The sequence below is a fragment of the Centrocercus urophasianus genome, unplaced genomic scaffold (genome assembly GCF_019232065.1).
Source record: "Centrocercus urophasianus isolate 14NV4802_14NV808 unplaced genomic scaffold, USGS_Curo_1.0 seq_12, whole genome shotgun sequence".
Lineage (NCBI taxonomy): Eukaryota > Metazoa > Chordata > Aves > Galliformes > Phasianidae > Centrocercus > Centrocercus urophasianus.
Genome location: NW_024884364.1, coordinates 9146532 through 9172023, shown reverse-complemented (window position 1 = coordinate 9172023; position 25492 = coordinate 9146532). Strand labels below are relative to the sequence as shown.

The following is a 25492-nucleotide window of genomic DNA, read 5'->3' as shown; positions in this document are numbered from 1 at the left end:
TTCTGGTCTCCAAACCAGACCTGCCCAAGGTCCCAGGACGCTGCCGGGCATGGCTCTACCTTTACTGGTCAGGGTGTTAACACCAGAGGCCTGTCAGGGCCACTACCAGAGTGCTAATGGCAGGGAAGCCAGGGGTCTGAGGAGGGAGGCTGGAGAGGAAGAGGAGGAGGTCTTCCCCTGGTGAGAGGAAATGGAGATGGAAACACTTTATTAAAAGTGTTTATAATAAACACTTTATTATAAGACTTTATTAGGGCTGGCCAACAACAGGCCTTGGTGTTTAATTTCAGGAGCATAAATGGCACCTCCACGCCATGTAATTGGGACAGGTGGTGAAGCAGGGACTACTCAACAGCTGCCCCTACCTCTGCCCAGGCTGGTAGCTGCAAACCAGTGCACAAGGCCTGTGCCCATCTGACAGGGGGTGAGGCCCTGGCGCACCATGATGCAAACACCAACAGCTAAATAAGAGGAATATAGAATCATAGAATCTTTTGAATTGGAAGAGACCGTTAGTGGTCATCTAGTACAACTCCCCTGCAAGGAACAGGGACACCTACAGCTACAGCAGGTTGCTCAGAGCCCAGTCCAGACTGGCCTTGAGTGTCTTCAGTCATGGGGCATCTATCATCTCTCTGGATGATAACTGCTCTTAACACACACACACACACACAAAAAAAAAAAAAAACAAAAAAAAACCCAAAAAACAGAAAAACCTTTCTCCTTATATCCAGACGAAATCTCCCCTCTTTCGGTTTGAAACTATTTCCTCTTGTCCTGTTGGAACAGATCCTGCTAAAGAGTCTGCTCCCTTCTTTTTTATAGCCTCCCTTTGCGTACTGAAAGGTCTCTGTCAGGTCTTCCCAGAGTCTTCTACTCTCCAGTCTGACCAATCCAGTTCTCTCAGCCTGTCCTTGTAGGAGATGTATTCCATCCCTTGGATCATTTATGTAGCCCTCCTCAGGATGTGTTCCAACGGGTCTACATCTCCACTGTACTGAGAACTACACAACTGGATGCAGCACTCTAGGTGAATAGAGGGGCATGTGGGTAGTAACCTCTCACTTCCCCCCATCTGAAATGGAGGTGTCATCTACCTTATTCTTGAAGGGATTCCAGGTGCAAACCATGGTGTCCCTGGGGGAGAGCCTCACTGCATCATCTCTGGCATCTCCTCCATTAAATGTGGTCAGTGAGCAGGCACTGAAGCAACAGGGAATAGATATCCGCGTCTTTGGGCTCACAAGATATCTGTCTCATTCAGATAGAATGAGGAAGGGAAAGAAAACTCTGGAAAAACATACACAAAAAATGTGAAGAAGAAAATTTACAACTCAAGAACTGCTAAAATCAAAACTCTCTTCGTGCTATCATGTCTCATACTGACAAATTTAAAAGTAGGACATTAATGTCACTGTCAAAAAGAAGAGGCAAGCAGAGCTATTTCAAAAAAAATGATTCAGAATAAAGACTGACATTTTTTCATTGGTAACCAGTGAATGAGTCCTTGGTACACTAGCAGGAACAGTGCCCTTCTTCTGCATGGTGTTCTTCCTCAGCAGCTTTTAGGAAGGGGGCTTGTTAGGCTTCTTTACTTGCAGAGGCACTTTCATCCCAAGTTTAGAAACAGATCTCAAAAAAAAGACTTGTGTAGAGCCAGTGAGAGCAAGGCAGACCTAAATAGACAGGACATTCTGAGGGGAAACCAAGCCACAGAATAGTCCAACACGGATTTAAGCTATATTCAGTATAGACCCAACTGTGAGGATTGTTATTAAAAGCATACTCAGCTCCCACATCTAGTGTCCTTTGCTCTTAGAAGTGCTTCTGTGTGATAGCAAGGGCCTTGTGTACTCACAGAGATAGCAAAGCAGGAAAGAAATAAAAACTAAATTCCATGTTTACTAATGCTGCCCTTACTTTTCAGTGAAAATGTCATCCCTCCTTCATTCCTTCACATATGTGGCATCACTGTATGTCTTTGAGTGAGATGTTGGTCTCTACTGTGATTCCAAAATTTTGGCCTACAGTCTCAGGTTGCAAATGAAGATAGTTTGTCAGGTGGGAAGTGGCAGAAGAACTATAGGCTGAAAGAACTGGGAGCTTCTAACTTCACCAGAGCTCTTTATATAAGCCTTAATAATCAAACAGTAATGGCATACGGAAACAGATGGCAAAATTTAAACAAAAATACTTCCTAGAGGATAGTACATTTTATTTATGAAAATAGTAAACTTCTTTTATATGATCAAACTGAAAGAAAACCTTAATACTTGCAAGTTTGTATGTGACACAGCTGTGGGAAGACAGAACTATTCTTGAGTGACTAGATGAGTTTCTTCTGCTTCTCTCCATTTCCTTTGAGACTTAATTGAAGCCAGATGTTTCTTACTGCCTTTCTATTTTTTGTTTTCAAGCCCAAATAAAGTGCAGTGCCAGCAGTAAACACTGTCTTTGACATTTGTTCATGTGTCAACTACATCTGGTTGAATCACAGCTACAGACAAGTAAAACTCCAACAAAGCAGTGCAGAATTCTAGGATTCTAGGATTTCACTCATGCTGTCATTCAATTGTGGAGAAGGAACTTGGCATCATTACTTTTGGGGTTGCCATACAGGTGCCATAAAAACCCAGAGTATATCTGGGAACCTCATTCCACCTAGACAGCACTGGAAGCAGACTGGAACACCATATGCCATAAATGCAGCTTCCCCTCTGCTTTAGTCCTCAAGCTAGAGATTTCTAGCTGCTCAACTGCTAACCAGTTGCATGAATCTTCTTTAGAAATGCAGCCTGTTGTCCTTTTCTTCTTCCTCCCTTTCAGAGATGCAACAATTTGCAGACATGACCATCTCATTTCATGCCTTTGCAGTGATGTTGACCCGTTGGCTAACATCCCTTTCAGAATATCTTACTAAAATGCAGTAGCCCTTATACAAGAACTTTTTTTTCTACATAAAGCTCCAAACCATGATGTTGTATTTGTAATTATGCTTTTTCAGCTATTTTTTAAAATGTGTTTTTATTCTAAGAAGTGTATGTAGTGTCTTGTAGAAATCCATAAACTGCAACAATTTCACATCAAGTTGCTAGAAATTACTATTCTGAAAGTCATTTGAAGACTAGTTATGCACTGTTTGACAAATATTAGGATTTTTCCACATGTTTTGAGCAAGTACATATTTGACCTAGAACAGATTTTAGAGGCAAATGCGCAGCAGCTTTCCAGTTATCCTCCTCCCTTTTAATGGATGTGCAGTCCTTGGGAGTACTTGAAATTCAGTCTTTATTCCACTATTGCGCTTACTAAGGGACTTTTTGGATAAATAACTATTCTGTTTTCTTCCATTAACTTCTGTAGCCCTAACCCAACTGCCATAGACCAGCAAAGCTGAACTACATAGGGATACTACATTAAAGTACCAGATTTACCAAAGCTTTCTGTTACCTCAATATTTAGGATAAAATCCCCTGCACTGCCAAATTTATTCTAGGTGGGCTGTCAGAGTAACATGTCTATCTATCCCATCCTGCCCCATAATGATTATGGTTTTCCCCAGAAAACATAACAGACATCTTAGATGAATAAACTGATTTTATTTAAATAAAATTACAGGCATATCTTGTCTATTATACACTACCATACAGTTTTTAAAAGACACCAATATTTAACAATAATTTAAATTCTCTTGAGAGCAGCTACCTTTTCTGAGTGGTATTTGCAAACTTGTCAGAGTTCCCTCCACTCATTCAATTCCAGCAAAATCAGACACTAGTGAAATGCCAACAGTTGTACCCTTTCCACCATACAGGCACCCTCCTGTTCTTGGACATCTGTTTTGAATAACACTTGAGAAGACTGAGTCAGATGCTCTGTGTAATGAAAACCCACCCTTGAAATGCTTGTTTCTGTCCTTTGTGGTACATTATGCACAGAATCCCACCATAACACTCTATATATTAAATGCAAATCCAAGAAACTGCTCTTTCTTTAAGACTTCAGGACCTGTTTTATTTGCATTTCTTCAAGTCTGGTAAGACAACGCCACCTTCTCTTATACAAAGAGAGGTTTTGGAAGCAGTACATCCTGTAGTTCTTGGTAATAGACTGTACTCACTTCCACTTCAGGCTTCTTTTAGAGGCACCTTTGTGAAGCAAATCAGCACCACAACCAGCTGGGTGTCTGGTGGTCTCTTATCATTTACATGGAATTCAGCACAGGGGAACATGAGGAGATGCAGGAGATACCTCAGCAGGCTGAGTTCTGCTAAGGATCTCTCGAAAGAAAACAAGCAGGCAGACTAACACTGTTGAAATAACATCTGGACATGGACAGGGACAAAGCTGAACTCATGAGGCTGAGGTGGTCCCAAGAGGAAAAGTGGCAGCTGGTGGCTCTCCTGGCCGTTAAGTCCGAGTACTGGCACTTTCTGCTTCTGAAAAATCAGGATTTTGCTAAACAGCTGCCATATTCACAGCTCGCTCAGGTGACTGAATCCCACGTGGACCTGTCACTTTGTCAACAGATTCTGGCTCATTGAGATAGATTTTTGTAACATTCCCCAGGTTCTCTTCCATAAGTAACCATCTTCTCCATTTCCCAGCACTTCAGAAGCTTTACACCCCAGCCATGTAGTGCAATGAGTGAGTACTAAGTTACAGCTGGGTGCAGTGATATGCTGCATTTGCCCTAGGTAGCCCCGATGCTATTAGCACTCCAGCTCCTCAGCAAACTGAAGGATCCTTCCCCTTATGCCCGCAGAAAATTTGATTTTAATGAAATAAAGCAGTAATGAAACTCAAGTCTTAGATTTTCAAAAGGAATTAAATATCCATCCCTTAAGAGTTTACAGTAAAACTGTTGCAAAAGTGAGAGCTACAAAAATGCCATACTGATACCTAGTCTACAATGATGTCCTGAGACACACTTTGTTAAAGTCTGCCAAAATCTCCAAGGCACTTCAGAGAAAGATAGTGAAGAGGAGCAATCAATAAGAAAAACAGTGATATTAGGACTATGTATTTGAAGTTTCCTAGTTTACATTTGTAAACAGAGAAAAGTCATGGAGCCAGCTAGTTTTACATCCTGATGTAGATTCATATAGATAATCTGACACTACTTTTAAGTGTCATGACACTTGGTAAAGAAAGATCTAAAATAACTCAGAAAAGGACCAACTGAACTCTTCTAAAAAGACGTATCAAAACGCAGCCATGTCAGCACACTTTTTTTTCCTGCTTACGATTTCACTTCAGTTTAGAGATATAGCACCTTAATATTTGTACAGTATTAACCAGGCTTGTCACCAAAAATAAAGCACCAAAGAAACTTGCACTGCTTCTGTCTATGAGGAGAGAAGTTCTTTCTCCTTCAAAATAAATGGCCCTGTTTATTTTAGAAAGGCACTGGTAAGCCTGATGTTCTAAAATTCAGCACTAACAGCACATGCAGCCAACAAAAATTCTCTTTGGAAGAGAGGAGACAAAAGGGAAAATCTTATAAATGAAGTAAAATAGCTTGAGAAAAAGCATTTAGTGCTATTTTTTTTCTGAGCCCTGAGATCCCCTTGAGCTAAAAACTATGGTTTTGCTCATCTTTTCAAGCAATCAGCTTACCACAATTAGTAATTTTATGTTACTCATTCTTCTGGTGAAACTGGAAACTGGAGGGGCCAGACCCTACAACTGTCTCTTCCAGAGCCCAGTGCTACATTCTCTCAGGAGAATATGGAAATAGCAGAATAACAGAACAAACACTTCTGCAGCACCAAACCCAGTATTATTTGAACAGAACTACTGCATCAGCAACTAGAAAATAGTATTTTTAGGTGGAATGTTCTAAATGCTAGAAGCTATTTTCCAGAATAACCGCCTCACCACAGCTAACCATGCATCATCGCCCATGACCATCAGCACATCTCCTGTCATCAGGCCCCTGGAAAACTGAGCATATGCTACCCTGCTGCTGAATCCCGGTTTTGTAAGATATCAAGAGAGTAAGAGCCAGGCTGCAGGAGTTAGCCCCACGGGGGCAGTGTGCTTACACACTCACTCTTCTGCTGCCTTCTGCCACGTATCAGTTATTTTGCTATTGCAACTGCTGAGGTTGGAGCACGTCCCAAGTGAGACTGAGAGCTGGAGAGGGCACCCCGGGCCTGGCTGCAGCTTTTCTAGTGGGAAAAATAAACGCAATTAAACAAAACAAAACAAAACAAAACAAAACAAAAAAAAAAAAAAAAAAAGGAATTTTTTTATTATTATACAGAGAGCAATAGCACGTGGCTAGCTGGGCACAGAACAACTCTGAAGGAAACCTCTGCCCTCTCACTGATCACTGTTTTGCATTGTACAGATTGCTCAGCGTTTGTGGGAAGAGGTGCAAACCCATCTCATCCACCTCACAGTTCAGTATCACCTAGTCCCGATCCAGGCACAGGGTACAGATGTATATCTGCCCCCAAGCCTTGTTGAAATTGCACCAAATCCCACCTAAGGGAAGGAAATAGACTGGGGAAAGGAACTGCTTTTTTGGCCAGGGGCTGATGCAGGACGACTTTACTGGAAAAGAAGCTGCTCTGCGTGCTGGGGAGAAGCAGGGTCAATGCACTGCCTTTCAAAGCCAAATGATAGCAAAGAGGCAAGACTATCTAGGCAAAAGAGGGAACTGTGGTGGTTTTCATTTACTGTACACCCCTCTGGTCCTCCTACAGAAGTTTAGGAGTGAACACACAGCACACTGTTCAAGGAAATGCTGAAGGGCTTTGCTGTGAGTAGTTCTTTCCACTTAACATAAAGCCACAAGCAAAGATGTGAATTTGTTATAAAAGACAGCTGCAAGGCTGTGATTTTGTATGTTGTTCTACTCTCTTCCAGGTCTGCAGATTTGTTTATGCACTATGCTGTTTGCAGTTCAACAAACGCACTTACTTGGACACCCTAATTGTGGAAACAAAACCATTCGTTCAGCAGCAGATGGAAAACATTTTGCTTAGCTTTTAATGACTCTAACACACAGACTTGGTAATGCCACCTCACTCAAGTCTGAGCATGTCTAATATTAGTCTGTTTTTCACTGAGGCATGTGATAAGCAAGGTACTAGTGGAACCAAGCTTACCCTCCACAAATAAAGATCTAACCTGTCGATGTAGACAATTCTTAGGTGATGATATTTCCATTGCAAGCTGTACTGAAGAACAAATAAGATGGTAAACAGGTCAAGAAATGAGGTATCAGTTAGCCTAATGGTAGAGCGGACAAACTAGTTGAGCCATATTCATACTAAATTTCATCTTCTGACTCCTGATCTCGTTCAGATGTTTTCAGTAATCCCATTTCCATGGACTGAGACTGCTTAATCTTTGACCGGACTGCCCTGGAGAGAAAAAAAAAGAAAGGCTTGTCATAAATATTAGGAATCAGACAGTGACTCAAAGACTAGCATGGCTGCTTTTAGAAGGTAAAAAACTATTCAATGCTTGCATCAAATCAGGGCATTCAGATGATTGATTTATTAAAACCTGTAACAGGCCACTGCTGAAGACACCGTGAAGAGGATCAGGATCATTTTTACAGCAAAGTTCACATAGCAGTGAGAATTCTGTCATGATTAGCATTGGGATGTAAGGAAAAGGGCTATCTTTAGAAATTAGAGGATGAAACTGGCTAGTGAAAAAAAAATCAGGTCTGGTCAAAGGAAAGTACTAGCAGTGAAACCTGACCAATCATCTTCAAGTCATTAAGCCAGTTGTTAAATCCACTTGGAATTGGTAAAGACAAGCACCGAAAAGAGAGAAAAAGGTTTCCCCAACTTCTAACTCACTGCAAGTTGTGCAGTTACAAATGTGGAAGACCATCAATGCTAGAAGCATTATTCTATCCAAACTGTATTTGATGAATATTTTTCTCCTTTCTACTGAAGTAACTAGTCACATTTTCCTCATTGGTTATCTACAGCTAATTTCATTTTACTTTCCAAGACAATTACTTTGTGGAAACTGTTTGATTTGCTGGTAAAGTCTTCCAAAAATAAAGCCTGGTAAACAAACAGGTTTCCATAGTTTTAGACAGTTTTCAATTAACTTACCAGCTGACAATTGTGTAGTTCACTGCAAGTATAAGAATAGCAAAAGCATAATGCCAGCAGTAGCACATGGTCAGGAACATCATATTGGTATGATCCATTTGATTCCACTCTGGGCTCCCATTTGGAGGATAAAGAACAAAGCCAATCTGCAATAAAATAAAAGATATTTGGCAGACGTCATGTGATGTGTATGCTATGCTGTATCATATACTATGCTACCCATCACACAGCAGACGTTTCATTTGCTCATAGTGCTGATTATTAGAAACAGATTTGCAGTCATACTCAGATGGGATGGATTTCACAAAGCTTTGTGCAGAAATGCCTTTGAAGACACAGAGCCAGTTTCAGATTCCCTCTGCTCTTGCTCAGAGAGAGTGATCAAGTGGTCCAACAAGGCTCAGCACAACCAGAACCACTTGTAGTAAGGAAAGGGGATAATTCTCAGCCACATGTTTTACAAACTACAAACTCATCACCATGCAGAAAACCCACCCAGCCACTTGCATGTATTCTCAGGAATGTGTTAAACAATTCAGAAGATGAATAATAAATCAATAAATAAAGGCAAGCCCTACATCTGCTTCCATCTGGGAGAAACATCAGGTTTTGAAATAAAGTAAAAATGCAGCTTCCTCACCCAAGGCTACAAACTTGTGAGAAATATATAACTGATTTGCTTAGCCAGAGCTGGGGAAGACCAAATTTGTATCATTCCAAAAACTAGAAAATTAGTAACCCCATGGCTGGTGAGGGGTCAGACCTTACCAGCACCACTCCTCTGTATTATATGACACTCTTCAGAGCTCAACCAGTTAGTTGAAGATTTGGGAGCTGGGAAAAGGGGGGAAAGGAAGAAGGAGGGGAGGAGAGCATTTTGCATTTACATGCTGAGAATTCAATGAATGAAGGTGTTGATGCAGAAAGAAAGCTCCTTTACCTTCTACAGATCTGTCATGCTGCAGCCAGTATGTGGTTTTTAGTCACACATACGGTTGAAGTCTAATGTGGGTGTGAAAAAAAAAAATGCACTTAAATCTTGTATTTTTAGTTCTTCAGCTTTTACTTTGAAACAGAAAACACACTGTCTCTGGAGTTAAAATAAGAACTTGTTTTAAAGTTCAACTAGATAGACAACAAAGAATAAAAGAGTGCAACTAATTCCTCTTTTGTAAAGCTTCTTAAATCAGTGAGGAAATGTACAAAAAAAGAAAAAAGAAAATAAAACACTGAGGGCCGCAGCTCTTGAGTTCACTTATAGAAAAATACTACCGTTTAGGAGGTCTGTCTTCCTGCCAAAGCAAGTATTTAAATGTTTGATTTGGTGCTGAGTGTCCAGTTCTCCTAAGGAACAGCAAACGTTTTTATTCATCGTGTCTGGCCAGCACATAAAAAAGAGAAGGCTGTCTAGACATGCCGGAAAGAAAAATCACTGTAGTGACCTCAGTTCTCCACTATAAGATCAAACTCATGGAGTCACCAGCACTCCTATTGCTCTGTTATAAGTTTGCAACAATTTATGAGATTCCCTCTAACAGCAAAGGGATGCTATGAAATATTCATTAATCCAACAGAATCCCCACATAAACCAACGGATGGCAGCTACATTCTGAAGAGTCGTTGCTGGACAAGTCCAAAACGTACAGGCTTAAACTGTTACTCCCCCTGCTCACGTGCTGGAACATGGAGAAATTATAAACTGTATAGTATTTGATTAATGGGAATTGGGAGTTTAAATACCTTTTGAGCGTAGGTTACCACTGTTGAAATGTTTTTAGAATGTAGAAAGAGGCAACCTGCCTCAGCGCATGAAAAATCATTTGCGCCTTCATTCTTCTTCATGGCAGGGCAATGGAGCTGCTTGCCTCCCCTTTACCATTCTCCCCTGGGCACTGACCACCTGTTCCCACAGCAGCAAACATTGCAGGGCTGTAAAATAGCTGCCATTTGGCTTGCAGATTTGGATAGGATGTTACACAGATCAGAGGGGACGTTTAATGACATTTAGCAAGGGAAAGCTCAACAAAACCACCTTATTTTTTGTATTGATTCAAATAAAAGACAGCAGGAGTAAAAGGGCCTATTGTCTGTAAAACGCCTCTTTAAAGGGACATTAATGGTTTGCTGTTTTCCATGAGTCCTTTGAGGTTTGTATTTAAAAGGCATATTACATCAGCTTTCAAACACCTGCAAAGGGGTAGATGACTAATGTTGGTGAAGGAAGACATTCCCAAGGCAAAACAGTGACCCACCTGCCAGAACCAGCTGCCTTGTAATATGCATAGGCTTGTACGGAGCATCTCGAGTACAATACTGCCACGGAAGAAAACTTCCAGAAATATGCAAATAGCACCTCCAAAGATAGCATACAGCAATAACTGATGAACGTGAATATCCAGCATGGCTCTCCCATGAAGGTGGTAGCAAAAAAGAAAACCTGGAATAAATTAAGTGAGTAGTTTAAGAAGTGTAACAAGAGGGATATCTTGTGCTCACAGAAAGTAAAAATTGAGTATGTCTGTATTGTAGTTCCAGTGCGTGACTGCTGTGCAGGTAGAAGCACACATGCTGGCAGCATACTCTCTCAGTACATACACTGAAGCACGTACCTGAGCTACTGTGCACTTAACTAAAATATTCTCACAGCACTCATATTACTATCTCAGCAGCTTAGGAAAGCAGAGGTGAACCTGTGTGTTGCAGGACCATGCTCTTGGACTACAGTGTGGACAAATCCGTATCGGTTTAAGGAAAGCCAGGAATGCTTGGTTGTTGTTTTTTTTTTTTTTTGAAGGTTTCAGGGTGTCTAATGCTCATCTCTCATAGATCTCACTCTCTAAGGCTGATTTGAGAATCCCAGTCAAAGGGCTGATAGCTGAGTGCCAATTTCACAGGCACCTCTGCAGGGAGAAGTAAACTCACCTTCAATAAAAACTGCTAAGGAAAGCATCATCCTGTCCATGGCTACTGGCAGTGCATTAGTCCCATGAGCCACAATATCAACCAAGCCTGAAACACCGTAAAAGAGATACATGGTGGCATGCTGCCAGTTCATCAAGTGATCCCAGTGCTTTTCCTCGTAATTATACAACTTCAGGTGAGGTCCGTCAGGAACAAACTGCTCAGCCACCATTCCTGCACATGAAATGAGAAATATTGCTATTTGTCCCAGTGCTTAAGATAGAGACTAATGAGAAGGCTTTTTATAAACAGAGGAGGCACTAATATACACTAATGCAGCAGCAAAATATCAGACATCTGGGTCCAGTTTCCTGAAGTCTGCTCCTTGCAATTGCTGTGTTTTCCTTCCTTCTTCCCAGTTCACTCATTCCCAGTAAAGTTTCTAAGCTGTTGTGCAAATTCAAATGGAGGCACAGAGGCCTCAAAGATATTAATATTCTATACATTTTCAGGAAAAAAGGCAGTGGGTGGAAGAGAGGCAAAATAAATGTATTTGCTGAGGGAAAGACCACAGAGGAGCTCAAGCATATATTAAACATCAGACAATCCAAAAAGGAGAAAGCCACAGGAAGCCAGGCTTTAGCTCCACTCCTGATGGGACTATTTGCATCCTGCAGTTCCCAGTAGTGAAAATGGACATGGCCATTATGCGCTTTTTCTTCTTCTTTTTATTTTAAAACAATTGTTATTGAATACATTTTTCAGCTGTCTTTCCCAGTGTTTAAAACATGAGTTTAACACATGCTGAAGTTCTCAAAAGAAAGACTTCCCGCTTAAGTCCCTGCAATATGTAGGATGGCAGAGTTCAAACTCTTAGTTCAAAGGAGATCTTTATGATAAAACTATAAAAGGAAAATCCTTCCGCTGTGCAGTGCTATTCAAGGTCCCATGAGGACATATACAGAGTTAGTATTTGTATTGCTACTCCATCATTTTCCTTGCTTTGGCCTCTTGTTATCTTGCTAACTGAACAGTGCTCCAGAAAAGGGAAAGGAGCTTTAGGATACTTTATATCATCAATTAAGTTTGTGAAGAGTTTGGTACGCATCAGACTTTTCAGTCACTCCAGTTATTTGTGTTGTTTAGTACAGCATGTGCCAGCATCCCTCTGTATAAGGAGAGATATTACAGAACTAACACAGAGTTTTTTCACCTTTCTTTCAAATTTTCCTAACACAGAAGCAGCAGTTTTCAATCCTTCTGCTGCTTTAAGTACTCATCCTTCCCAAACTTTCTCATCCACGTTTTTTACCAGAATTGAAGTTACAACAAGTTAAGCTGATAGGTTTTCTTTCCACTGGATTTGTGTTTTACTTGGTTGTCTTCCTCTAGACACTGACTGGGACATTTGTAGGAAAGATTCCCTTACCCACACCTCAAAGTGAACATTATTATTCAGGTTTTCATAATTTTTTAAAGCATATTATGTTGTAATCATAACATCACTTCAGTGCTGATGTATCTTAACTGGTACAGCTCCCAGAGGGGACAGGAAAGCAATAAAGAGGGTTTGGAACAACGCACAGGGATAAATCCTGGAGTAGACACCATGGAATTTTGAGATTTAAAGAAGAATAGATAGATAAAATAGAGGCTTAGTAATAAAAATCACAATCTTTTCCAACTTGAGGCCTACATATGCTGAGCACCCATGCCCCTTATTTAGTTTACTTCCTCAACAAAGGCAAATAGCTGCACACTCAGCACCAGTGCTGCACACTCTGATCCAGACAAGGCCTGATACTTCCAAGTGTCTGCACAGCCCTCTGCACAGCCCCATTGGTATAGTGTGCAATATATATATACTTTGCCTCAACATGAGAAACAGGACCCCTGGCACCAAGAAGACCTGGAGTTCATCCTTTCTCTCAGTATTTTCACTTTTTGGTGGTGTTAATAAAACGTTATCTGCATTTATACTTTATATCAATAGCTCTGAGGAGCCTACCTGACATCTGAGAGCTGGCAGGCCATCTGAAACCATTCATAGCAATGGGCTGGAATGGCTAGATTTAAAAAGAGCTAGGCAGTGCCCTATTGCCTGGTACTAACAGGCTGCACATGAGGGCTTCTCACCTAAAATACCTTTGCTCCTTCCCTGAAGCAGTGAGCAGCACATGGACACTCAAATGGACCACATTTGAAGGAGCCAAGAAATCTTACAGAAGCTCTGGAAGTGTACTATAGATGGAAACCACGTCATAGTCATAATGATGTAATTATTAATGGATGCTTCACTAATTATTTAACACATAATATTCAAAGGACAAGGGGAATTAAGTAAAACACCAATTCTGACCCAGATGTCTATCAGAAGATTCCAAAGAGCGCCTCACTTTTTGTTTTTTTACTGAGTAGAACAGTATGTATCAATCTGCTCCCCCTTTTCAGAATGGTATCCTCTCCTGAACCCAAGACAAAAAATGGATCAAGAAACCTGTTCACGATGCTATCCTTCCTGCACCACTAATTAAAAGCAAAACAAAACAATAAGTCAACAACAAACAAACAAAACAGAACAAAATACATTTTGATAAAAAACAAGCTTTGGAAAACAAAAACAAAAACCTGTTAAAAAAAAAACAGTCTTTTGCATTTTTATTTTCTTTGGCAACTCTGTCCATCTTACCAATCAGGGCGAAGACAGCCTTGATGATGCCCTCAACAAATTCCAGGCGCTGAAATCCTGCCCTGGAGCCCAGGTAGCAAGCGTTCTTGTTCTTTCGACAGACATACTTCAGGGGGTACTTCACTGACCACCACAGGCCAAAAAGAAGGAAAAAGCTTCCAGGGAGTGCATGGCCTTTGAAATTGCCCATGGTTTTCTACTGTGCAATACCTGAGGGTAAAAAAAAAGAAAGAAGCAGACTGATTATTGGAACAGTAGGAGAATTCTGTGGGTTGTCATTTTAACTGATCTCTCTGCTTCGATCAGAAGAGTGTGACTGAAATAAGCACTCACACTATTCAAAAACAGATTTGGGTGCTTGTCTCCCCTGGCTGTTCAAGACATGCAGCCAGTCTCCTAAGTTTCACAGCTTTGCAGATCAGGACTGAGTGACCCAGCTGCAAATGTTCTGACCTGAAATGCAAAGCTGGCAGCTGACAAGTTAAGACAAAAAGCAGTTATCATGTACAGTGGCATGCTGTTGGTCTCACAGTAGCAGAACACACAACACAAATATTCAAAATTTGTCTCCTTCACCTTCAGAGCATTGTATGTTTCTCTGCTCCACAAATCAAGATAATGCATGACAGAGGGGAAAATGTACTGTGTACTGATCTCATGGGTAACCACTCACTAATACATTATTGTGTAGTTCAACCCAGATGCCTCGTGAGGATTTACAAACATCAAGTGGTGAATGATAGGCAAATTATGTACCTCAGCTAGCCACATTTGCCCCATCAAGTACACTGAGTTGAGTGATAAAGTATGTTTCATCAGTGTCACACAGATGTTTAGTGGCAGCATCATTAAGAGGATCTAGTAATTGGGGTCATCATCCCAACTTCCAGGAAAGTTAACATGGATCCAGTAGCTTCTTCATGAAAATTACAGCTCTAAGATCAGACTGCATTTTTTCTTTAAGCTTCTATAAGCCAGATTACAAATTACACCATGACTCAAAGGCACACAAAATCTCTGCATAGACAACATGTAATCAAGTATAACCACTTAAAGAGAATTAGCAAAATGTGCTTTCTTTTATTATTGTTGCTTACTTAAAAATCTCACTACCACACTACGCCAGAGCCATCCAGCCATCAATAGAGTACAGAGGATCTTTTTTTTCTTTTCAGTAAGTATTTCCTATGGTCAGTTCTGTGTAAGAAGTTTTAAACTGTGGCTTGTGGGCCACAGAGTACTTGCAGATGGTTCACGTAATGCTGCCTAGTCACGTAGTGTGAGCCCACTCCTATTTCTGGAAGACAAATTCCACTTAAAGCATTATTTTTCTATTTATTATTTTTAGGAAGGGGAAACTTTTCCACATACACAGGTCCTACTGTTGCCAAGACTACTTACTATGTGGTTGCAGGAGGAGAGGTGACCTATACAGCCACAAAGGAGAAGGGAAAAAAACAAGAGTATTTCACTCTCTTCTCATTGAGAAGAAAAGTGACAGTGATGGAAACATCCACAAAATGCTGAGTCGAGCTCTAAGCCCCCCCAGTGCTCAGTACATCACTGATCCAAACTAGCCTGCTGGGTTTTTACCTGCGTGTTTTATTGGGATTCTACAGGCAACAGCCCTGTTGCTCTGTTTGGTTCTTCTAAAACCAGCTGACCCAAATGGCATTGATGTCTTTTCAAGATATGTCAGTTTTTTTCCTTCTTTGAATTAATATAAGAGGAGAGGCGAATGAAACAGCCTTTCCCCACCCTGTGTCTGTACTCAATGAACACCATTCATTAAAAAGGTTTTTTCATTAGATATTTTATTATTCATCACAGGTGCATAGCATTCCAAATGGAAAGATGTATTTTGCACCACTCATCAAAGCGAGACACTGCATTACAAAGCTAAATGAAATCTATGGAAATCCAACCTCTGGAAGATCACAGCTGCAGTAAGTTCAAAGAAATAACCGTGCATTAGTGCAATTTGTAGTGCATAGTATATGAAACGTCAAAGGTAAGTCTCAGTCAATATACTGAGTTCATAAATAACCTAAGTCATTTAGAGCTCTAATACTCCAAGGTTTGTCTGCCATAAATGTGGGTTATCCATCAAGATATTCTGTTCAAAACTATTCAAAACAAGGAAAGGAAGAAAATAAGGAAAGGAAAAAGGGGACAAGAATGATGCGTGCAGCAGCTACTTCATATCCAATGAAAATAAAATAGAACCAGAAAAAGAATGACTACTGTAAGCAATACAATTGATTATTACTAGTTTAGGGGAGTGAAATCTCCAGTCTGAGTTCACTCAGAGATACAGGGACTTGTTTGCATATTTTATCTAGAAAGACATACATCAGTTCTGCCAGCTGCACACAGTGGGCTTTGTATAATACCAAGGGCACTGTGAGGACCCACAGAACCTGGCAGGATGAGAAGCGTACAGCCATGGCAAGCTGCTGCCTTCCCTGTTGTGGAGACCAGAGGGAATTCAGCAACCCCCATTGCAGCCCATCCCAGTAATCAGTCTGAGAGTTTATTTTGAGAGTCTTATCCAATAAGCTAGCAAATAAACCACAGAAGAGCTGATGTTGTGAGGCATGCACGTCCCAGAGTTTCTTCCATCCTCAGTAGTGCCAGGGCCAAAATTGCTGGCATAGCCCCTTCTTCCTAAGTGCTACAGACACACTCTCATCTGCCAACCCTTCCCTGGAGCTCAACACCTGCCAGGGATGCAAGCAGAGGGATGCCAAGGCTGCCCTTCTCCTGGACTGCATCAAAGGAGAGTTGGCCAGCAGGGAGAGGGAGGGGATTGTCTCTGCCCTTGTGAGGCCCCATCTGCAGTACCGTGCCCAGGCCTGGGCCCCCAGCACAAGAAAGACGTGGAACTCTTGGAGCGGGTCCAGAGGAGGGCCACAAATATGATCAAAGGGCTGGAGCACCTCTCCTATGAGGAAAGGCTGAGGGAATTGGGCTTGCTCAGCTTGGAGATAAGGCTCTGGTGAGACTTCACTGTAGCCTGCCAGTACTTGAAGGGTGCTTATTACAAGCAGGAGGAGACAACTCTTTACTGAGTCTAGTAGGGATTAGGATAAGGGAGAATGGCTTTAAACTTAAAGAAAGGAAATTCAGGTTAGATGTTAGGAATAAATTCTTTACTCAGAGGGTGGTGAAGCACTGGCACAGGCTGCCCAGAGAGGCTGTGGATAGCCCATCTTTGGAGGCATTCAAGGCTGGGTTGGCTGGGGCCTCGGTCAGCCTGAGCGGGTGGGTGGCAGCCCTGCCCACAGCACGGGTTGGAGCTTGATGATTTTTAAGATTCCCTCCATTCTATGGTTCTGTGAGTCTCACCCAGGACCCAGTGGTCCTGTGGTGCCAGGAGGAGGGAAAGACGGATGGCAATGGTACAGCTGTCCAGGTAGTTTCCAAATTCCAAACACTAGACAATGTTTCTGCAGCTGACTGGAATAAGGAATGAGAATAATTTACAGCTACTTGTAACTGCAAGACACATTTTTTTCCCCACACATGAGCTCAAAGTATCATTTTTCTTGCAGTAATCACAGAAAGTTTTGCACGATTTAAGCCTTTCCAGAAATCACATGCTGGGTGGTATTGCAAAAGTATTTTTACACTCAAACTTTGCCAAGCAAACACAGGTTGTCGATGGCAGCCCACAGATTCCGCTTCTAACTATAAATGCTTTGTGTACCCTGGGTGTTCATTCCCCAGCTCAGGCTGCACCTTTTTCCTTGGGGTCAGAAGGGAATGTGGGGATCAAGAGGGAAGGAGGGAATGAGCAAGCCAAGCATGCAAGAAACGGCATGCATTTTCCTGGGTATTGAAAGCTGCCTTTCTAGCCTCAAAATTATCTCACTTATGCTAGTAGAAAAATAAAAGAAAGGTGAAAAACAGACCTAAAAAAAAAATAAATAAATAAAAAAATAAAAAAAATAAAAAGATTCAAACATCCCCTGACTTTTTTGAGAGGAAAGCTTCATAACTTTTACAGATTTCACTCAAGATCTCTTGAGGATGCAGTGTGGGGACTGAGCATAACTTGGAAACTGTATGGAAAAGTAAGCAAAACCACTTGGCTACTGCTGCTCAGTCACTTTCTAGAGAAGTAGACAGATATGCTTTTCTTCCTTTCTCCATTTAAAAATCCAGAGCCTGGGGCAGGATAGTCTGCACAGGACCAGGCTGCACGCACCCACTCAGTAAGAACCAGCAGCATGCACACAGTTCCCTGCCTGCACATTCTTCTGTCACATCAGCATGCCCTGTAATTTCCTGTGTTTATCAGGCCCTGGAGGATGTTGTAGAGGACAGTCAACCAGAAACAATCTTTTCCCCCAAATGACAGGAGTTATGAGGCCACAAACTCACTTTTCTGCAATGCTGCAGAACTGTGATAACAGAAGTTAAAACAGAATATGAAATGTTAGCAAAGTTACTGCAGTGGTAAAAATAAAGTGTTATTTTGTTCCCCACAGATTAGGAAACAGAGTGTGGCATTTAAATTATTTGAAATGGTGTTTATTCATCCACAGTGCCCATGGTAATCAATCATTATGTCAGTAAAAATAATGCACACTGATAGGAGGAGGAAATAACACGTTGCTAGACACTTCCTAGTCAATGCATAAATCCTGATCCCACAGCTTCTAGTGAAAACTGAAATCTACCACATTCTAATGCATCTGACGTGAGCAAAACCCCAGACAAATTTACTTGAAAGCGAAGATGCATTCACAATGCAAGTGCCTTTTATCCTGCAGCCGTTAAACTGCAAACATTACAAAGGCTCATGCTGATCTGGAATTATCTGTAATTATTATGTTTGCTGTATACAATACTGATTTCATGTCAAGACTAAAAGCGTTTCAGCAGCTACAACCCCAGGTTCCCAGATGGGATTGCTATCTCAAAATTAAACTTATGCTAAGTATTGCATATATGAAAGCAGCACTTGAGACTTTTTGAAGTGCTCAAAAAAACAACCCTTCAGCCTTGATAGATGTGATTTAAGGAGTCAGAAGATAAAGAATTTTAGGTCAAAAAAAGTGTTAAGAGTAGGTATCTTTGAAATCCACAAGAGAATTCACACCTTTCTTGAATTTTCAGGCCCAGAAGGTAGGGATGAAAAACGAAAGTCCCAAAGCTTCAGTGATCAGAAGTCCCTATACTGACCTTAGACCGGAGGAACTCCAAGCTAGCATCCCTTACAGGGCTGGGCTGAGCCCACAGTCCAAACTACTTGGTGTTTTTAGTAACTCCTGTTTGACAGCAGCTCCTCCTTCCACAACACTTGTCCCTCTCAGCCTGAGTGCTCTACGCTGTGTTTTTTCGCTTCTCGTGACCCTCCATTTTTTGGCTTTCTTTTCCTTCCTCTGCATGTCTGTTGACTCTGTTTCTGCTCCCATATTCAAGCAGTTCATGTCAGGGGTTACCCGGGGACAGTAAACATGCTGTAACTATCTTACCATTGGCTCTCCACATCAGAGCACTACTTCTCTGGGGATATGAAACTTTTAGAATCCAAGACTGCCAATTTGATCACACATAGTCCATTATTTCCTAGCACTGCTTGCAGTTAAGTGTAAAACAGCATGAGTAGATACTTCCCTGCTTTCTCTTCCCTCATCTCTGCTCCAATGCACAGTTCCTCCTAAAGGATCAGACTCAAACCATGCTAAGGACATTGCTCCTGGATCCCCTGAATAAGACTTTTGCAGAGTGTAACTCATGGGTGTCTCACATATTGGCTTGCCTGGGCTGCAAACAAAATATGTATGCTGCTCTGAAAGTAATGCTTCCTATTTATTTCCATAAAAACTACAACAGACATAACGAGGAAAATAACACTATTAGATAGAGAACATTCTCAACAACAAAATATTATTTTTTCAACATAGCCACCACCATTAGCTATATATTTTTGCCATCACTGAACAAGAACCTGCATGATGTGCTCATAAAAATCACCAGTGGAGGTGATCCGCTGTCACCAGTGCTACAGCACACCACCCACCATCTCACTGTGCTCACATCCACTGTTTGGTCTTCATCAGCATTCACAGCAAGAGTCAATGAATGTCAGTGGGGGCCATTTTTTTTCCACACGGAGGAATTTAATGATGCACCTTTGCTTCATATGTACTCTCGTGTCAGATGTCACTCTGTCAGACTGCTCCTTTGCTGCCATCTGTCACACAGTAACAAAATGTAAGGGAATATTTGTGGGAAAGTTCAACCTCTACTGCCGTACCACCAACATCCACCTCTGATGTGGGCCAACATCATAAAACAGGAGGCTCACAAATCTACATATTGCCAAAAGCAATAACATGGATAAGGTGCGACTGAAGCAAGGAATATCTTTCTTTAGGTAAGAGAGTGCTTACGAAAGTCCAGTAGAGAGATACGATGAAACTTTTGAGTTGAATGTCTCATTCCATTTGAAAATTTGCAGATAGTATAATTATGTTGACTAAAATGGAATTGTAAATATACCAAAAAATTGATGGTTTTTTCAGCACTCTTGAAACCTATTCTTAAATCCCTGTTCGACAACAGAAGGCATGTCTGCATATTATTTGCTGTTCATAGGGATGTGTTCAGCACTGCACTGTGCCCCATGTTTCAGTTTCAGCTCAGACAGTGCTGCTCACACAGTGCTGTGTGGTTGCTGGGAGTGATGGTTGTGTGTCCAAAGCTGGGATGGGCAGTGGGGCAGAGCCACTGCCATGATGGCGTGGCATGGAGCAGCTGGAAGGCAGGATGGGCCAGGCCATGGGCTGCTGGTTGGACATGCCTGCTATAATTCCTGGCTCTGTGTAGTTCCAGGTGTGTTTACCTACATCCTCGCTGCTTCCTGCTAGACATGCTAGAAAAATATCAGGAGATTAAATGTTTGTTGGATCAGCTGGAGATTTAGAGCTGAAAGCCCAGCTCTGGAGAGGAAATGTAATAAAACAAGATTTGGTTTATATTAGCATCTTTTCTATGGAACTGCTCTTACAGTACCTTAACAATAGAAAAAGGCTTCAGCAGAACGGTGTAAGAAGACAGCAAAACAGTCAAGACTTCCAGATCAAGATAAATATTTGTAATCCATACTAGATACCAACTGGACTGTGAAGAATCCTGTCTTTGGTGCTTACGTAACACTTCACAAATTGCTAGAAGTTGCTGTGATGATTTACGTTTCCAAATACCTATTGAAGAAGAATCCATATTATTTAAAAAAAAAAGGATATTGAGAAAATTTAGGGCTTGAGCGGTCCAAGAAGGTATTTTCCACCTGCAAGTATGCCAGGTCTGAAAGAAAAGAAAGTGAGGAATTCTTTGGAGAAGAACAGATTTTCAGGTATCAAAGACAGGGCTTAGTATGATTTATTATCCTTTTGCTGCAGGGATTACATAAGGGATTGCCTTATGGTAGCGAGCAGTTACTGGTGGGAAAGGCATTAAGGTAGCACTTCATTTTGTAGTACTAGTTGCTAGGGTGACCAAGGGCTTTGAATGAAAAACTGGAATGAGAATATTATTAAGAAGACTGTTTTAAGGAATCACCAAACATGGTAAGCAGAAGTGTCATGTACTGTGAATGCTGGTAGGCTTTCATCTGAAGGATAGGATCAAGCTGACAAAAATGGGATGGAGCTGACTTTAATACATGCAAGAGTACTAGTAAGTTATGGACAGTGGCACAGGTGGGACTCAGTTTTCATACCAAAACCCCACAGCCCAGCTCAGCCAGACTCTGCAATGCTCAGCATGGCTCCTGACTGGGCACCAAGCAGGTGGCCCCCAAAAGCCGAGCTCCTCCTGTACCCTATGAGGGAGGAGACTGGAGCACAGTGGCGTGTGTGTTCTATGTGCTGGCTTCTCATGGAAATTGCTGATTCCTGTGAGACACAGCCTCTTTTTCCTGCATGCATGATTTCTGAGAGTATTCCGTTACGCGATTCCTCACCTCCAGCCATCCTGCCTGTCTGTGGTGTATATCCAGGGGCTTCAGCAGGGAAAGGCAAACAAAGTGATTTCAAATATGTGTTTAAATCTCATGGATTTGGACTCTGTAACCAATGATATCTGAGAGCATGGGGCTTGCAGAGTTGTGTTATGATACAAAGAAAAAAAAAGATAAAAAGCTTCCTTGTGAGTAATTCCCATAAAGCCAAGCAAGGGAGTGGAAGGTGGGATTTGCATCAAGAGCTTTGCCTTTGCAGACTTGCCTTTGTAACTGGAAGTTTTCTCTGTAAGCCATGAAGAGATGTACTGCTTGTCACAAGGGCAACCAAATAGACTCTACCCACTACTACAAATGCCTCTACCCACTACTGCTTGGGAGAAACAGGCTTTCAATAGCAGAAACGTGGATGCGAAAGAAAAACACTAATGAATGAGTACTGGCAAGGTAGTCAATAACATTGGTAATATCTGTCCTAGTTATCCCAGCTGGAAAAATTAAAACACCTCACAGAAACAGGTACAGGTTCTCATTACAGGATCACCTTCATTCACCGGATGGGAATCAGCCAGAGCTAATGCAACATCATCAGGGAATGTAATGAGTCCTTCATAATGCAAAGGTACAGCAGCAGCAGCCCCCGCTGTCTCTCAGCTGGCAGTGGAAGTGGCACAAGCAGGGACACTGATGCTGAGCAGGAGTTGTGGGATCCCAACAGTCCTGCAACTCATCTAAAACGACTAGCATTACAAATGCTACACTTTGCATCTTAGAAATGGCTCAAGTGTACAGTCACGTGAAGAGGTTTTAAGAATTTTGCTCATAGAGCACTAAAACATTAGAACAGGTCCTAATTCAGGCATCACTGGATGAGAAGGGACTTAGGGCACCTTCTTGTCATCCAAGGCACAAAGCAGTCCCAGCACGCAAAGTCTGGCTCATGCTGAACAGTAAGAAAGGAATGTGACAGTGCCGTGCTACTCACTTCAGAAACAGATTTTTAAAAAAGCAGGGTCATTTACAATCCCTGATTTTAGGAGCTTGCCTGACTCTCACCAAATTAGAGAAGATCAAAGTGACCACTGCTGCCCACCACAGCAGTGCATGAATGCATCCAGTTGCACCTCAGAAGTGGAGCATGAGCCAGCTGACAAGAGTTCTAGCACCAAGAGCTGATCCACGTTGCCCAGAGAAGCTGTGATGCCCCATCCCTGGAGGCAGACACGGCCAGGCTGGATGGGGCTTTGGGCAGCTGAGCTGGTGGGGGTCAACCCTCCTGCCCATTGCAGTGGGATTGGAAGCGGGTGTGCTTTGAGGTCCCTTCCAACCCAACTATTCTGTGATTCTATGACTTCTGTCTTAAGCCTGAAAAGCACAAGTCTTAATTTTGTGCCGCCACGCTGGCTGTCTGCAGCACCGTAAGATGGTATTTCCAGGCAGATTCACTGTGCGAGAGCAAACAGAGAACGGCTCAACCAAACACTGGCATAATTATTCACACTGCTCCTCGAGATTCATCTGGCTTCTCTGCTCCTGCGGATACTTCTACCCATGCTCTCCACAACTGAGAGAAATCTGTTTGATTTACCCGTAAATTTGTAAAGAGAAAGATACAGGAAACGTCCACATAAACAACACTGAAAAGTTGCAAAAAAATTTTGAGCCAACTTTGGAATAGTAACAGCAGTCAGTGATGAGTTTTCATATCAGATAGATGCTGAATACACTCCTTTTGCAAATGACAAAGTACTTATGGTGATGTATGGAATCGCACATGCTGCAACTCTAAGAGGACAACAAAAATAGCACTATAAGGCAAAGCAAACAAAGTTACACACACTAGAAAAATCACACAAGTCTGAGCTATATACGTGCATAGTAATCCTCAAAGAACCCGTTCGAAATAGGAAAAAAAGCATACTTTTTCATGTAGTTCTACGTTCAGTTCCTGAGCTCTAACATCTCCAAAAGCCATTTCTCAGAAGGACAACGCAACGCTGGATACCCAGTCAGCCTTAAGCGCTGTTGGGCGAGCCGAACGCGATCCATCGCCGTAAAACCGAAACGAAACGCAGCAGAGGCAGAGCCTGGAAAAGTTTTCCAGAGCTTTGCTCCGTTTCGAAAAGGAACCGAGAGGCTGAGAGAACCGAAGCGCGGAGCACCGCTCCCTTACCTGCGCCGCCGGCTCCCGCGTTGCCCCTCGGCGCCGCAGCTACCGGCCCGGGCTGCCCCGCGGGAGGGCGCCCTGCAGCTGCCCCGGGAGCCGGCGGCCGCGGGGGGACGGGCGGGCTCCTCCCCACAGTCCTCGCCCAACGCCGGGGGCTTCGAGGGAAGAGGGAAGGGGCGGCCCCGGGAGCGGCGGGCGTGGTTGGAGAGCCTGCACACAGCAAGGGGGTTGAAACTAGATGATCGTTGTGGTCCTTTTCAACCCGGGCCGTTCTATGTTTCTGTGATTCTGCGATCAAGGTTTTCTCCGCGAAAATAGTCACTCGTCGCTGTAGCTCCTGTAATTACACAGGAATGTATGGCAGAGCCCTGAAACCAAAAGAAGAGTGTCCAAAAATACTGACAGGGTGATGCCACAACTTGTTTACAAATGTCTTGCCATCACAAACGGTGTTACTGACGATGCTGAATCAATCACATCATTCTGATGCACCTCTTGCACTGCCAGCTCAATCCTCAAATCTTACAATCAGAAAAATCCTCCTTCGAGACGTTTGCCAGGAGGCTGTGACAAACGTGTATTTGGGCTCTGATCAGCCTTCCTGATCATTCCCACCACAGCACCAAGCTCCTGTGTTGGCAATCTCTATGGCACCTGGAATGGCCAAGCAGAATGTTCCCTCCAAACTGTTAGCTGTATCTGGGACTAAGCACTGAGGCTCCAGCAAGTCTCCTAAATTTCTGCCATGCACCATGTGAAAGCTTTTTGCCTAAAGGAAATAATGGGCGAAATTAACTCCATGTAAAGATTAAAGCAGATTAAGAATGCATTCTTGTTTGAATCATAGAATCATAGAATGGCTTGGGTTAGAAGGGACCTCAAAGATCATTTAGGTCCAACCCCCCCTGATTTGCACTTCATCTTCTCAACCAGCTCTACCCTGTTTGTCTCTTCAGTATCTAGCTACTCTTTCACTCTCAGATAAATAGTACTACAGCAAGTACCCTTCAGCATCTGGCAAGCAGATGTCTTTGCAAGACAGTACAGAGAAAGAGCCAATGAATATTTTCCAGGAGGACCACCTCTCTCCAAACAATGCTCAAGAGCCCATCTTCTGTGACTGCTGCTGCTCCTCCTTTCTGGAATGAGCAACTGTTGCAATTTTTTTTTTTTTTTTTTTTTTTTTGACAGCAGAATGCGTCTCGCATAATGGCATTTATTCCTACCTAATGGATACTCTTCTTTTGCAAAAGAGTTTTCAGTTGGACTGAACTGAATCAGCAAATGAAACTCATAATCTCATAATCGCAATTATCTCTTTACCCTAGGTTTGATGTGTTTGTCTCAGCAGTGGAGAAAAATCACTTCCTGGGATACCTCATTTCCATCCATTATTTAAATGACATGAAAGTGATTCTAAGTAACAATTAGTATCTCCAGTGTCAAAAACTCCATTTACAAAACTCTAACTGGAAGGAAGTCCTGCAGGGATTCTACATATCTATAAGGATGACTGCAATGTGCATTAAGGTAATCACAGAGAAGTAAGTGTGCAGTACTGTTAGTGACTACAGGAACAACAGAGCATTTGTCAGAGTTTTTTTAGAAAAGACCAACCAACAAGAAATCAAGGATTAGGATGCTGTTCCAAATGCATGATGCAAGCCTGGCAC

General features: G+C 42.2%; 1 protein-coding gene across 4 annotated transcripts; it reads right to left on the bottom strand.

Annotated features, from left to right (window-relative positions):
* Nucleotides 1-3593: 3593 nt before the first annotated feature.
* TMEM45A (transmembrane protein 45A) lies at nt 3594-23883 on the bottom strand. 4 transcript variants are annotated; one of them, XM_042810849.1, is made up of 6 exons: nt 23826-23883; nt 13678-13887; nt 11010-11222; nt 10340-10524; nt 8088-8233; nt 3594-7376 (listed from the first exon to the last, which is right to left on the bottom strand). In XM_042810849.1, the coding sequence occupies exons 2-6, from the start codon at nt 13865-13867 to the stop codon at nt 7283-7285; spliced, it is 828 nt and encodes a 275-aa protein (XP_042666783.1). In that variant the 5' UTR covers nt 13868-13887; nt 23826-23883; the 3' UTR covers nt 3594-7282. The 4 variants fall into 4 exon arrangements, with proteins under 4 accessions (XP_042666783.1, XP_042666784.1, XP_042666785.1 ...); XM_042810850.1 differs by lacking the exon at nt 23826-23883 and adding an exon at nt 23574-23715; XM_042810851.1 differs by lacking the exon at nt 23826-23883 and adding an exon at nt 20704-20870.
* Nucleotides 23884-25492: the final 1609 nt, after the last annotated feature.